This window comes from Oncorhynchus mykiss, chromosome 1 (genome assembly GCF_013265735.2).
Source record: "Oncorhynchus mykiss isolate Arlee chromosome 1, USDA_OmykA_1.1, whole genome shotgun sequence".
Lineage (NCBI taxonomy): Eukaryota > Metazoa > Chordata > Actinopteri > Salmoniformes > Salmonidae > Oncorhynchus > Oncorhynchus mykiss.
In genome coordinates this window covers 76,819,187-76,832,023 of record NC_048565.1, presented here as the reverse complement: position 1 = coordinate 76,832,023, position 12,837 = coordinate 76,819,187, and the positions used below count along the sequence as shown (strand labels likewise).

The 12,837-nt window shown below is 43.3% G+C and overlaps 1 protein-coding gene across 1 annotated transcript in view; it reads right to left on the bottom strand.

Moving 5' to 3' along the window:
• The window catches only part of LOC110532693 (formin-2), a 51,943-nt gene that overhangs the window by 32,199 nt on the left and 6,907 nt on the right, over window positions 1-12,837 (bottom strand). Inside the window, exons 3-6 of the mRNA XM_036989873.1 lie at window positions 11,675-11,791; window positions 9,620-10,094; window positions 9,298-9,568; window positions 7,988-8,132 (exon numbers count right to left, since the gene is read on the bottom strand). Coding sequence (XP_036845768.1) covers window positions 7,988-8,132; window positions 9,298-9,568; window positions 9,620-10,094; window positions 11,675-11,791 — 1,008 coding nt within the window. The remainder of the gene's footprint in view (window positions 1-7,987; window positions 8,133-9,297; window positions 9,569-9,619; window positions 10,095-11,674; window positions 11,792-12,837) is intronic.

Sequence of the window (12,837 nt, the reverse complement as noted above, 5' to 3'; positions counted from 1 at the left end):
TCTGTGAGTGGTCTGAGTGGGGAGGGAAAAACGCAAAACTAGCTGTAATCGGCAGAGAGGTTTGGACCTCTCTTTCTTATTCAGGCAGTCTTTTCAAATAGCTTTTACAATAAAATGGCATTATCACCCATTTCAAAATTTCACACTAGGCTGTTATGGAAATGTATTTTCATAAAACACAGGAAATCCCACTTTTGACTGCACTGGGCCTTTAAAACCTGTTGTGACTAGGGGGCACTAGTTTCATTTTTGGAAAAAGAACGTACCCAAAGTAAACGGGATATTTTGTTAGGACAAGATGCTAGAATATGCATATAATTGACAGCTTAGGATAGAAAACACTCTAAAGTTTCCAAAACTGTAAACATGTTGTCTGTGAGTAAAACAGAACTGATATTGCAGGCGAAAGCCTGAGAAAAATCCAATCAGGAAATGCCTCGTGTTTTGAAAGCTTTGCATTCCAATGCGACCCTATTGAGAAGTGAATGGGCTATCAACCAGATTACTTTTTCTACGTATTCCCCAAGGTGTCTACAGCATTGTAACGTAGTTTTACGCAATTATGTTGAAGAATACCCGTAAGTGGCTACATTGTGTAAGTGGTCACCTGATGGCTCTCAGAGTGACTCTCGCATAAAATACAGAGGTAGACAGTTTTCCAATCTACTGAAAAACCAATTGTCCCGGTGGATATATTATCGAATAGATATTTGAAAACAACGTTTGTCATGTTTCTGTCGAAAATATGGAGCTAATTTGGAATATTTGTCTGCGTTTTCGTGACCGTCATTTCCGGACGATTTCTCAGCCAAACGTGAAGAACAAACGGAGCTATTTCGCCTACAAAAATAATATTTTGGGAAAAAAATGAACATTGGCAATCTAACTGGGAGTCTCGTGAGTGAAAACATCCGAAGCTCATCAAAGGTAAACAATTTAATTTGATTGCTTTTCTGATTTCCGTGACCAAGTTACCTGCTGCTAGCTGGACAAAATGCTATGCTAGGCTATCGATAAACTTACACAAATGCTTGTCTAGCTTTGGCTGTAAAGCATATTTTGAAAATCTGAGATGACAGGATGATGATTAACAAAAGGCTAAGCTGTGTCTCAGTATATTCACTTGTGATTTTCATGAATAGGAATATTTTCTAGTAATATTCATGTCCATTGCGTTATGCTAATTAGTGTCAGTCGATGATTACGCTCCCGGATCCGGGATGCGGAGTCACTAGAGGTTTTAAATTACCTGCTTTAGATTGTGGAGTCTCTAAATATCGGTTCTTGAACAGATGAAAAATCTTAATTTGAGCAAGTTTGCTAAAGCAGGAAAATAATCCTGCAAGCAACAGGACAATTAAATTATTATGTGGATTATAATTAATGGACATTTTTCTAGGGGTTGATATCAAGTCTGAAATTTCAAAGTGTAAATGACAAATTCAGAAGCCTTTTTAAACCTCAAATACACTACAGGTTTCACATTTTCTGCATTGCAAGAAAGTTCTCCTGCAGCAAGGCCATCAAATTAAGATCCCACATCTGTATAAGAAATATCCATCATCATCACTATATTTTACTAAATGCCACTATATTGTGGCAAGTAAATCATACCTACATTTACAACTGCTGATCAAGTTGAAATACAGTGCCTTGCAAAAGTATTCACCCCCCTTGGCATTTTTCCTATTTTGTTGCATTACAACCTGTAATTTAAATTGATTTTTATTTCCATTTCATGTAATGGACATACACAAAAAAGTCCAAATTGGTGAAGTGAAATAAAAAAAATAACTTGTTTCAATTATTATTATTTTTTTTAAACTCCGGAAAAGTGGTGAGTGCATATGTATTCACCCCCTTTGCTATGAAGCCCCTAAATAAGATCTGGTGCAACCAATTACCTTCAGAAGTCACATAATTAATTAAATAAAGTCCACCTGTGTGCAATCTAAGTGTCACATGATCTCAGTATAGAGTGGGGCAAAAACGTATTTAGTCAGCCACCAATTGTGCAAGTTCTCCCACTTAAAAAGATGAGAGAGGCCTGTAATTTTCATCATAGGTACACAAACTATGACAGACAAAATGAAAAAAAAAATCCAGAAAATCACATTGTAGGATTTTTAATGAATTTATTAGCAAATTATGGCGGAAAATAAGTATTTGGTCACCTACAAACAAGCAAGAGTTCTGGCTCTCACAGACCTGTAACTTCTTCTTTAAGAGGCTCCTCTGTCCTCCATTTGTTACCTGTATTAATGGAACCTGTTTGAACTTGTTATCAGTATAAAAGACACCTGTCCACAACCTCAAACAGTCACACTCCAAACTCCACTATGGCCAAGACCAAAGAGATGTCAAAGGACACCAGAAATAAAATTGTAGACCTGCACCAGGCTGGGAAGACTGAATCTGCAATAGGTAAGCAGCTTGGTTTGAAGAAATCATCTGTGGGAGCAATTATTAGGAAATGGAAGACATACAAGACCACTGATAATCTCCCTCGATCTGGGGCTCCACGCAAGATCTCATCCCGTGGGGTCAAAATGATCACAAGAACGGTGAGCAAAAATCCCAGAACCACACGGGGGGACCTAGTGAATGACCTGCAGAGAGCTGGGACCAAAGTAACAAAGCCTACCATCAGTAACACACTACGCCGCCAGGGACTCAAATCCTGCAGTGCCAGACGTGTCCCCCTGCTTAAGCCAGTACATGTCCAGGCCCATCTGAAGTGTTCTAGAGAGCATTTGGATGATCCAGAAGAAGATTGGGAGAATGTCATATTGTCAGATGAAACCAAAATAGAACTTTTTGGTAAAAACTGTGATTTTCTGGATTTTTTTTCTCATTTTGTCTGTCATAGTTGAAGTGTACCTATGATGAACATTACAGGCCTCTCTCATCTTTTTAAGTGGGAGAACTTGCACAATTGCTGGCTGACTAAATACTTTTTTGCCCCACTGTATACACCTGTTCTGAAAGACCCCAGAGTCTGCAACACCACTAAGCAAGGGGCACCACCAAGCAAGCGGCACTATGAAGACCAAGGAGCTCTCCAAACAGGTCAGGGACAAAGTTGTGGAGAAATACAGCTCAGGGTTGGGTGATAATAAAATATCCCATGGAGCACCCATTAAATCCATTATTAAAAATGGAAAGAATATGGCACCACAACAAACCTGCCAAGAGAGGGCCACCCACCAAAACTCACAGACCAGGCAAGGGGGGCATTAATCAGATGGGCAACAAAGAGACAAAAGATAAGCTGCAAAGCGGAGATTGGAGTATCTGTCCATAGGACCATTTTAAGCTGTGCACTCCACATTGAGAATCTGTGGTATGACTTAAAGATTGCTGTACACCAGCGGAACCCATCCAACTTGAAGGAGCTGGAGCAGTTTTGCCTTGAAGAATTGCCAAAAAATCCCAAATCCTTGGCAAGATGTGCCAAGCTTATAGAGACATACCCCAAGAGACTTGCAGCTGTAATTGCTGCAAAAGGTGTCTCTACAAAGTATTGACTTTGGGAGGTGAATAGTTATGCACGCTCTAGTTTTCAGTTTTTTTCTCTTATTTTTCTCTTATTTCTTGTTTGTTTCACAATAAAACATATTTTATGCATCTTCAAAGTGGTAGGCATGTTGTGTAAATCAAATAATACAAACCCCCCAAAAATCTATTTTAATTTCAGGTTGTAAGGCAACAAAATAGGAAATATGCCAAGGGGGGTGAATACTTTTGCAAGCCACTGTATATGGATAAACCAACAGCCAACAGCCTTGGTGAAACCATGGAATGTATCATGTACGGTTCACAGTAGAGTAGACCAGTGGAGGCTGCTGAAGGGAAGACGGCTCATAATAATGGCCAGAACGGAGAAAATGGAATGGCATCAAACCATGTGTTTGATGTATTTGATACCATTCCACTGATTCTGCTCCAGTCATTACCACAAGCCTGTCCTCCCCAATTAAGGTGCCACCAGCCTCCTGTGGTGTAGCCACTCCAGGTGACCACAGTCAGACTGAGAAAGCAGCGTGGCTTCTGGGTAATAAAGTGGTGTGGGGAGGGTAGCTAGTAAACCCCAGACTCAAACAGACCAATTTCATGTGCTCCAGATCACACAAACCACAACATAGAACATGGACACAGTTACATCACTGCCCTCCTGCCTCCAACACACTGTAGACGTCATAGAATTTTCATTTTCATTTTCAATGATAAAAGTAGTAATATATCAGTTGGCCAAGCTCCTATTGCAGGTGCATAATGGTGGTATTACACTGCAGTATAATATTGTCTGATGTGTTCATAGTGATGATCATTCTACCACATTGGATATCCTTTTTGAAGATCATTCTACCACATTTGATTTCCTTTTGACAGGATCTACAGAATAACTATTCTCCTGCAGTATATCATAACTAGTTTATCATAAACTGTTTATTAATGTACAGTTCATTATCCATTCAAAATGTTTTCCTGATGGGAACATGGTTTCAATGAAAATATTACATACAAACCATGTGCAGAAATTGAATCCTAGGTTTTAAAAGATCTTTAATTCCCGTCAATCACCGTTTGATGTTTTATTTGTGTCTCCTCCCTGTCATGAGTCAATCATTCCAGTAATACTGTGTTTTCAATGTTGGCCTACACATATTTCTACGAAACCCACAAAGCCCTGCATCACATGCCAGAAATAAACCCTGAGGGAAAATTTGTTCTTCATTAGACCATAAAAGAGAATAAATTATCACAAAACAACATTTGTTGATGTGGAAAAAGTACTCAGAGGCAGAAGAGAAACGCAGACGTCTGTTAATGTAACTAAAACTAAAGGCCTGAGTACAGTATTCTTTCTCTACAGTTTCCCATTTAACATTGAATATAACAAAGTGGGCTAGTACAATGTGAAGTAGCCAGTCCACCGAAGACACAAATCCAGTCATAACAAAGACAGAAGGTGTGAGAGGGAAGAAAGATGATAGATGATAATAACAAGGTATATCCAAATATCTAACACTTTCGACATAACGCATAAAAAATGCTTTGCAAACACTATTCCATTATTACTTTAAAAAAGGTATTATTCATATCCAAGTGATGAATGAATGTTGTATGGTCGGTAGGTTGATTGAATCCAGACATAATGAGGTCTGACTGAGAGTGAGTTTAAAAAGTGACTCAGCCTAGCTTTCTGCTCTTCATCAATCATCAAGTCTGCCTGTACTGAATACACAGAGGAAGTCCCTCTCACACAAGAGGGAAGAGCACACGAAAGGCTCTGTCCCAATACTCTACTAAACCCTATTTTTTTTATCCTAATTTCCCCTGTGACCACTTAGAGCGGAAGTGCTTGGCTAGCTAGTTCTCCACCATGGTACTTAAATCCATCAGATCAGTGGCTGTGACAGAAAAGTACAGTAAAAAGTTTGAAAGGGAAGCTATGCTAGACTATTGGATCTGAGCCACGGAGCAGCGGTCTCAGGGGAGGAATCACAGGACAGACGAGGCTGCCACAGTGTCTCCCAGTCATCAGTGTGGGTTTGCGAACCACACGCCACACACTGGCTCCGAGTTTCGCTGGGCCTGGAATCCAGGGGCAGCCAGACCTCACACCACATAATCAGTCTCTGGCTACATCACTTCCTCATGTCATTTACAGGCAGGGGATTAATGTGACGGAGAGAAGTGCAGGAAGAGACAGAGATGGGACCAAAGAGCATCACGGGGAGGAAGAGACAGGGATGGGACCAAAGAGCATCACGGGGAGGAAGAGACAGATGGAACCAAAAGAGAGTCAAGGGCAGGAAGAGACAGGGATGGGACCAAAGAGAGTCAAGGGCAGGAAGAGACAGAGATGGAACCAAAGAGAGTCAAGGGCAGGAAGAGACAGGGATGGGACCAAAGAGAGTCAAGGGCAGGAAGATAAATAGATGGGACCAAAGAGCGCCAAGGGCAGGAAGAGAAAGAGATGGGACCAAAGAGCGTCAAGGGCAGGAAGAGAAAGAGATGGGACCAAAGAGCGTCAAGGGCAGGAAGAGAAAGAGATGGGACCAAAGAGAGTCAAGGGCAGGAAGAGACAGGGATGGGACCAAAGAGCATCACGGGGAGGAAGAGACAGAGATGGAACCAAAGAGAGTCAAGGGCAGGAAGAGACAGGGATGGGACCAAAGAGAGTCAAGGGCAGGAAGAGACAGGGATGGGACCAAAGAGCATCACGGGGAGGAAGAGACAGAGATGGAACCAAAGAGAGTCAAGGGCAGGAAGAGACAGGGATGGAACCAAAGAGAGTCAAGGGCAGGAAGAGACAGGGATGGGACCAAAGAGCGTCAAGGGCAGGAAGAGACAGAGATGGAACCAAAGAGAGTCAAGGGCAGGAAGAGACAGGGATGGGACCAAAGAGCGTCACGGGCAGGAAGAGAAAGAGATGGGACCAAAGAGCGCCAAGGGCAGGAATAGAAAGAGATGGGACCAAAGAGCGCCAAGGGCAGGAATAGAAAGAGATGGGACCAAAGAGCGTCAAGGGCAGGAAGAGACAGAGATGGGACCAAAGAACGTCAAGGGCAGGAAGAGACAGGGATGGGACCAAAGAGAGTCAAGGGCAGGAAGAGACAGGGAGAAGTGCAGGAAGAGACAGAGATGGAACCAAAGAGAGTCAAGGGCAGGAAGAGACAGTGATGGGACCAAAGAGAGTCAAGGGCAGGAAGAGACAGGGATGGGACCAAAGAGAGTCAAGGGCAGGAAGATAAATAGATGGGACCAAAGAGCGCCAAGGGCAGGAAGAGAAAGAGATGGGACCAAAGAGCGTCAAGGGCAGGAAGAGAAAGAGATGGGACCAAAGAGCGTCAAGGGCAGGAAGAGAAAGAGATGGGACCAAAGAGAGTCAAGGGCAGGAAGAGACAGGGATGGGACCAAAGAGCATCACGGGGAGGAAGAGACAGAGATGGAACCAAAGAGAGTCAAGGGCAGGAAGAGACAGGGATGGGACCAAAGAGAGTCAAGGGCAGGAAGAGACAGGGATGGGACCAAAGAGCATCACGGGGAGGAAGAGACAGAGATGGAACCAAAGAGAGTCAAGGGCAGGAAGAGACAGGGATGGAACCAAAGAGAGTCAAGGGCAGGAAGAGACAGGGATGGGACCAAAGAGCGTCAAGGGCAGGAAGAGACAGAGATGGAACCAAAGAGAGTCAAGGGCAGGAAGAGACAGGGATGGGACCAAAGAGCGTCACGGGCAGGAAGAGAAAGAGATGGGACCAAAGAGCGCCAAGGGCAGGAATAGAAAGAGATGGGACCAAAGAGCGCCAAGGGCAGGAATAGAAAGAGATGGGACCAAAGAGCGTCAAGGGCAGGAAGAGACAGAGATGGGACCAAAGAACGTCAAGGGCAGGAAGAGACAGGGATGGGACCAAAGAGAGTCAAGGGCAGGAAGAGACAGGGAGAAGTGCAGGAAGAGACAGAGATGGAACCAAAGAGAGTCAAGGGCAGGAAGAGACAGTGATGGGACCAAAGAGCGTCAAGGGCAGGAAGAGACAGGGATGGGACCAAAGAGCGTCAAGGGCAGGAAGAGACAGGGATGGGACCAAAGAGCGTTAAGGGCAAGAAGAGAAAGAGATGGGACCAAAGAGCGTCAAGGGCAGGAAGAGAAAGAGATGGGACCAAAGAGCGCCAAGGGCAGGAAGAGAAAGAGATGGGACCAAAGAGCGCCAAGGGCAGGAAGAGAAAGAGATGGGACCAAAGAGCATCAAGGGCAGGAAGAGAAAGAGATGGGACCAAAGAGCGTCAAGGGCAGGAAGAGAAAGAGATGGGACCAAAGAGCATCAAGGGCAGGAAGAGAAAGAGATGGGACCAAAGAGCGTCAAGGGCAGGAAGAGAAAGAGATGGGACCAAAGAGCGTCAAGGGGAGGAAGAGACAGAGATGGCGCCAAAGAGAGGCAAGGGCAGACAGGCAGACACAAGCTCATACAATGTACAGTACCTGTTTGGCCTTGGACTTGGTGATGGTGTCTGATATCGGCTTTTTTTTCTCCTTCACAGCACTTTTGGAAAATAAGTTGACAAACTCATCAAAATCCACTGACGGTTCCTCGATCTTCTCCCAAACCAGAGAACCACTCGCATCCCTCAGGTAGAAGAGAGAAAGATCTGCATTACATCACTTTCATTTCATCTTTATCCTGGTGATGTATACCTCAAACCTACAACTGAAAATGTTTGGCATGTTATGCTTTACCGAGCCCCAGAAAGCAGGAAGACCAGCACTATTGCACCTCTTCAGACAACTGTACAGTACATTACATTTCCAATAACTATAAATAAAAACACCACTATGTATCATGCCCACTGATTATCATAAGATGGACTTATTTACACTTCACAGTACAATTTGAAGGCTATTATAAGACTAATTTACGTGTGTGGAGTCTGACCAAGTGCATCAGTACCAAACCGCCAATGTTAGGGAGAAGTGAACATACATGTAGTTTAACTAGAAATGTATCTTCATTTGGCAGTAGCTTGGTGGTAGTTGAACTAAATTCAAATCTAGGTAGTGTTTTCAGTAGTTAATAACGTTTTGGCCATGTAGTGGTGTAGTTAACTACTGAAACTACACACTACTTTTATTGCAAAAAGAAAAGAAAATATTTGTGAAGTAGGGAAGAATTTCCTTTGTTTTTCGGCATCAGACCTACGTAAATCACAGTTGAAGCATAGTTTTTGTGTTTAATAGGCTAAATGACACATTCTGTTAACACCTGACCCCAGAGTGATCTGTTTTTGCAATTTGTAGTCTATGACATTTCAGATTTAGATATGACAATTTTTCACGAAGTAGCTTGGATGTAATGAACTACTTTTTCGAATTAGTTTTAGTTCAGGAAACTATATTTTTCTTAAGGTAGCTTTAGTGTAGCTTAACTTCTTCCAGTGTTGGTAGTTTGGGAAACTATGATTTCAGAGAAGCTTCCCCAACACTGCAAAGCACATCTCAACATCTGTTTCAACTCAAACAACATCTCACCAAACTCTTTCCCCACATCTTTCTCAGATTTTAGACTGGGTTACCATCTGTGTAGCATTGGTTTACAAGGCTGATCTTTATCTTCAGTAGAAAACCCATTCTATAGCCTCCATGAATGTCAATGATCTATCTCTATCTTTTGCATACGTTCTCTTTCATGCGTTATGTTTATGGATATCTCATATACTGTAGTTAAACAGGAAGCTTTGGATAAACATACTGTATATGTATGAACAGTCATTGGACTAAAGTGGACTAGTAATTACTTTTTAGCATGCAGCTGGATCCTGGTCCAGTAGAGAGGCTTCATGGGCTTGGGGGGCTCAATGGGTGCCTTCTGAGGGCCAGCCTCCTGGGCCATGGGGGCCATGAATCCACCGGGAGGGGGAGGAGGGCCAAATCCTGGGGGAGGTGGAGGTCCACCGCCGGGGGGTGGGGGCGGAGGAGGGGGGCCAATACCTGGTGGCGGGGGTGGAGGTGGAGGTCCAAAGCCTGGCAGGGGAGGGGGTGGAGGTGGGGGACAGGATCCGCCCATACCTGGTAAAGGAGGAGGAGGGGGTGGAGGAGGAGGACCAGCCCCACCAGGGAGAGGGGGTGGGGGTGGTGGGGGCCCTCCAGAGAGCTGAGGTAGAGGAGGAAGGGGAGGAGGAGGAGGGGGTATACCTGGGGTGGGAGAAGGTGGGGGCTGGGTACCACTCTGCTGCTGCTGTTGGCAGGTACAGACAAACTCAGGTTTGTGGAGGGAGGAGGAGGAGATTGCTGGGAGAGAGGCTGAGGAGGGGATTGACCCTCCCCTGAAAGGCACTTCAAATCTAAAGGCCTCCTCCAAAGGGGATGTCTGTACGGAAACCTCGATCCTCTTCTTTCCTGCGAGGCTGATACCCCCCAAGGCCACAGTATTGTCCCCATCTCCACTCTTCTTCGAGTCGATCTCCATCTCCAGAGATGCATGCTGGATTTCCAGTGCTGCCATCTTTATCCTCAAGTCATTAATGGTCTTCTCCAGCCCTGGAATATCACTGCCATTGTCTTCTTGTGACAGATTCCTGGACTTTGACGAAATCTGTCACAAAAAAGGATTTCAGACCACCTTTCAAGCAGAAGCAATAAAATACAGTACGTTGTGCATTTGAATATTACATAAAGGGATGTTTGAAGCCCTTTTTGATGGATGTAAACAGTCAAGCCATTAACACTTTCCAAGGAATGTGCTTTTTAAGTTGACTATTTATTATACCTTTATTTTATCAGGGAGTCATACCGAGACCATTACCCACATCCAAATACAACATGCAAGCAGAAAGAAAAAAACTGTCATAAAAAACTAACACATTCGTCAACTTTCCGAATTGCCCTAGAGGTACCAGAACATCACATTTAAGAACATTTTGAAGACTGTTGCACAAATAAAGTGCAACAAAACTAAAAGCTGATTTACCTAACGCAGTAGAGACCAAAGTAATGTCCAGAGTTAGCCATCCCTGAGAGCGGGTGTGGTAACTCGTATGTCTAAAGTTTAGTAAAGATGTTAGGTACCGTGGGACTTTTTGTAAAAGGGCTTAATAAATGAAAACATAGCGATGTATCAACCTACAGTATGTGACATCAAAGAGAGCCAACCAACTTTCTGGTAGATAAAGCAGTGATGAGTGCTAAAACTGTCTCCCTTAATAAAGCACAGTGGGCTATGATCAACTGTATCTAATGGCTTTAATGAAGTGGCAGCTGGGTTCATATTGATGATGTCACCATAGTCTAGGACTGACAGGAACATTGACTAAATAATCTGCTTTCTACTATTTAACGAGAGGTAGGACTTATTTCTATAGAAGAAGCCCATTTTACAAAAAAATACATGCTTACAAAAAAGCTATATTTTTAACAATTCCTCAGACTTCAAACCTAGTAGATGCCACAACCTGAGTGAATAAGGGTAAACAAACACCCACAACTGAGGGTGTTTGGTTCCAGGGTTATAGGTCAGGGTAAAGTGAGGGTCAGGGTCATGGTCAGGGTCAGGTCAGGGAAGACCACATGTCTAGACTCCAGGCTTCCAGCACCTGGGTAGTTAGAACATTGATGGGGAGACTTCAAAGACTTGACCCACGAGATGATCAAAGTCTCCATGATCTTCAAAGAGGCCATGTGTAGAGTGCAGAGACCAGAGTTAGATGCACATCACAACACCCATGTCTATGCATACTACAGTTCGTGTTGACTTTACAGTTCGAGTCTTTCTGAGTGACGTTCAGGAGACCATTACAAGGTTAGGAGCTTGACAGGATATGAAGTTAACCTGCTTCTGACAATGACCTATGAAAGTTATCGTAAGAATTCAAGCCAAGCCTGACCTCTGTTGGAAGAGCAGGAGTAATATCCTCATGCGCTGTCATTGTACAAAATATACAAAATATAACCACAAGAGGACAGTATTGTAACAAAACATGTCTGGGCATTCATTCACTTCCAGTTGTAATAGCAAACAGAAGATTACAAAGATCTGTTGTCCTCCTGAGGCACACAGTCATCGGTTGAAGTTGACGCAACATTTTCAATGTCACACTATTTGAATAAATGTTCTCCTCTGGATCTCATCTGCTTGGTGTGGTACACTACATAAAACACACAGTGCTGAAAACATACCTGAGCTGGTTGTGGAGGGGGCCACAGGTCCTGGATGCGGCCTGGGGTACGGCCTTCATGGGGTTCCCAGAGGTGGGAGGGCAGGCCGAAGGTGGCCCACGTATACAGCTGGTCCTCCTGGGGGAGGGAAAACAAACAATGATCATGTTAGTATGTCATTTTACAGAATTGTATTCACATGATATATTAACACCATATAATAACCAGGCGAATTTAACTGGGACATTAGGCCTACATCATTTTCAGTTAATTTTTTATTTTTTGCACTGCCCTGTTTTGGCATTTACGCATTTACGCATTTACGGCATTTATACACACAAATAAAGGCCAAAACGGGGAAGTGCAAAAAAAAGGCAGACAGCTATTTAACATACAGACAGAGAAACAGGAACTCCCTTCATATTTAATCACATTTTACTCCAAGGAATAAATCAATAAAGCAACCTATGTAAAGCCCTCTGTTGATTCAGAGGACATCAACCAACATTGGCTAAACAGAGAGGGCTTTCACTGTACTAATCGAACCAATAAAAACGTCCACTTTTCCTAAGTGATCTAAGGTACAGTGTTTGCTTAGCACAAGACTCCCTATTGTACAGTGGAACATGTAGAACATTGCGAGAAGCTAAAAGAAAGCCAATCTCATTCATCTGAGATATGAAAACTCAGCTTGTTACCGTGTATATTCCATTAGTTCAGCTTAATGCATGAGAGCTTATTACTTATCAACTGAGCACATTTTCTTCCTGGGAAATGGCTGTGAATGATTCCATTGCAGCAAGCAGTTTCAGCACGGCACGGTAATATGATATTGAATACATGCAATTGGGCAATTCTAAGGGCCCAATTTAGTCTGAATCTAAATATATTGTAAATCAATCGGATAATTTACAGACCTCTACATAATAGCTATCCATCTATGTAAGAATATCAAGCCATTCCAACACTGTGCATGTCAAGTGTGTGTGTTTGTGTGTACTGTATGCATGTGTATGAGTGGGTGTCTACACTTTACGTAGCACATATTCATTCTGTTCCAGTCTGTGAGCTTGCCTGGGGCGTTGTTTTCTCTGTGAAGTCAATGCCAGAACAAAACCTTAACCAGAACTCCAGTTTGAACTGGAGACAGAATCACAACTACAGTACAGACAGAGACAAAAACA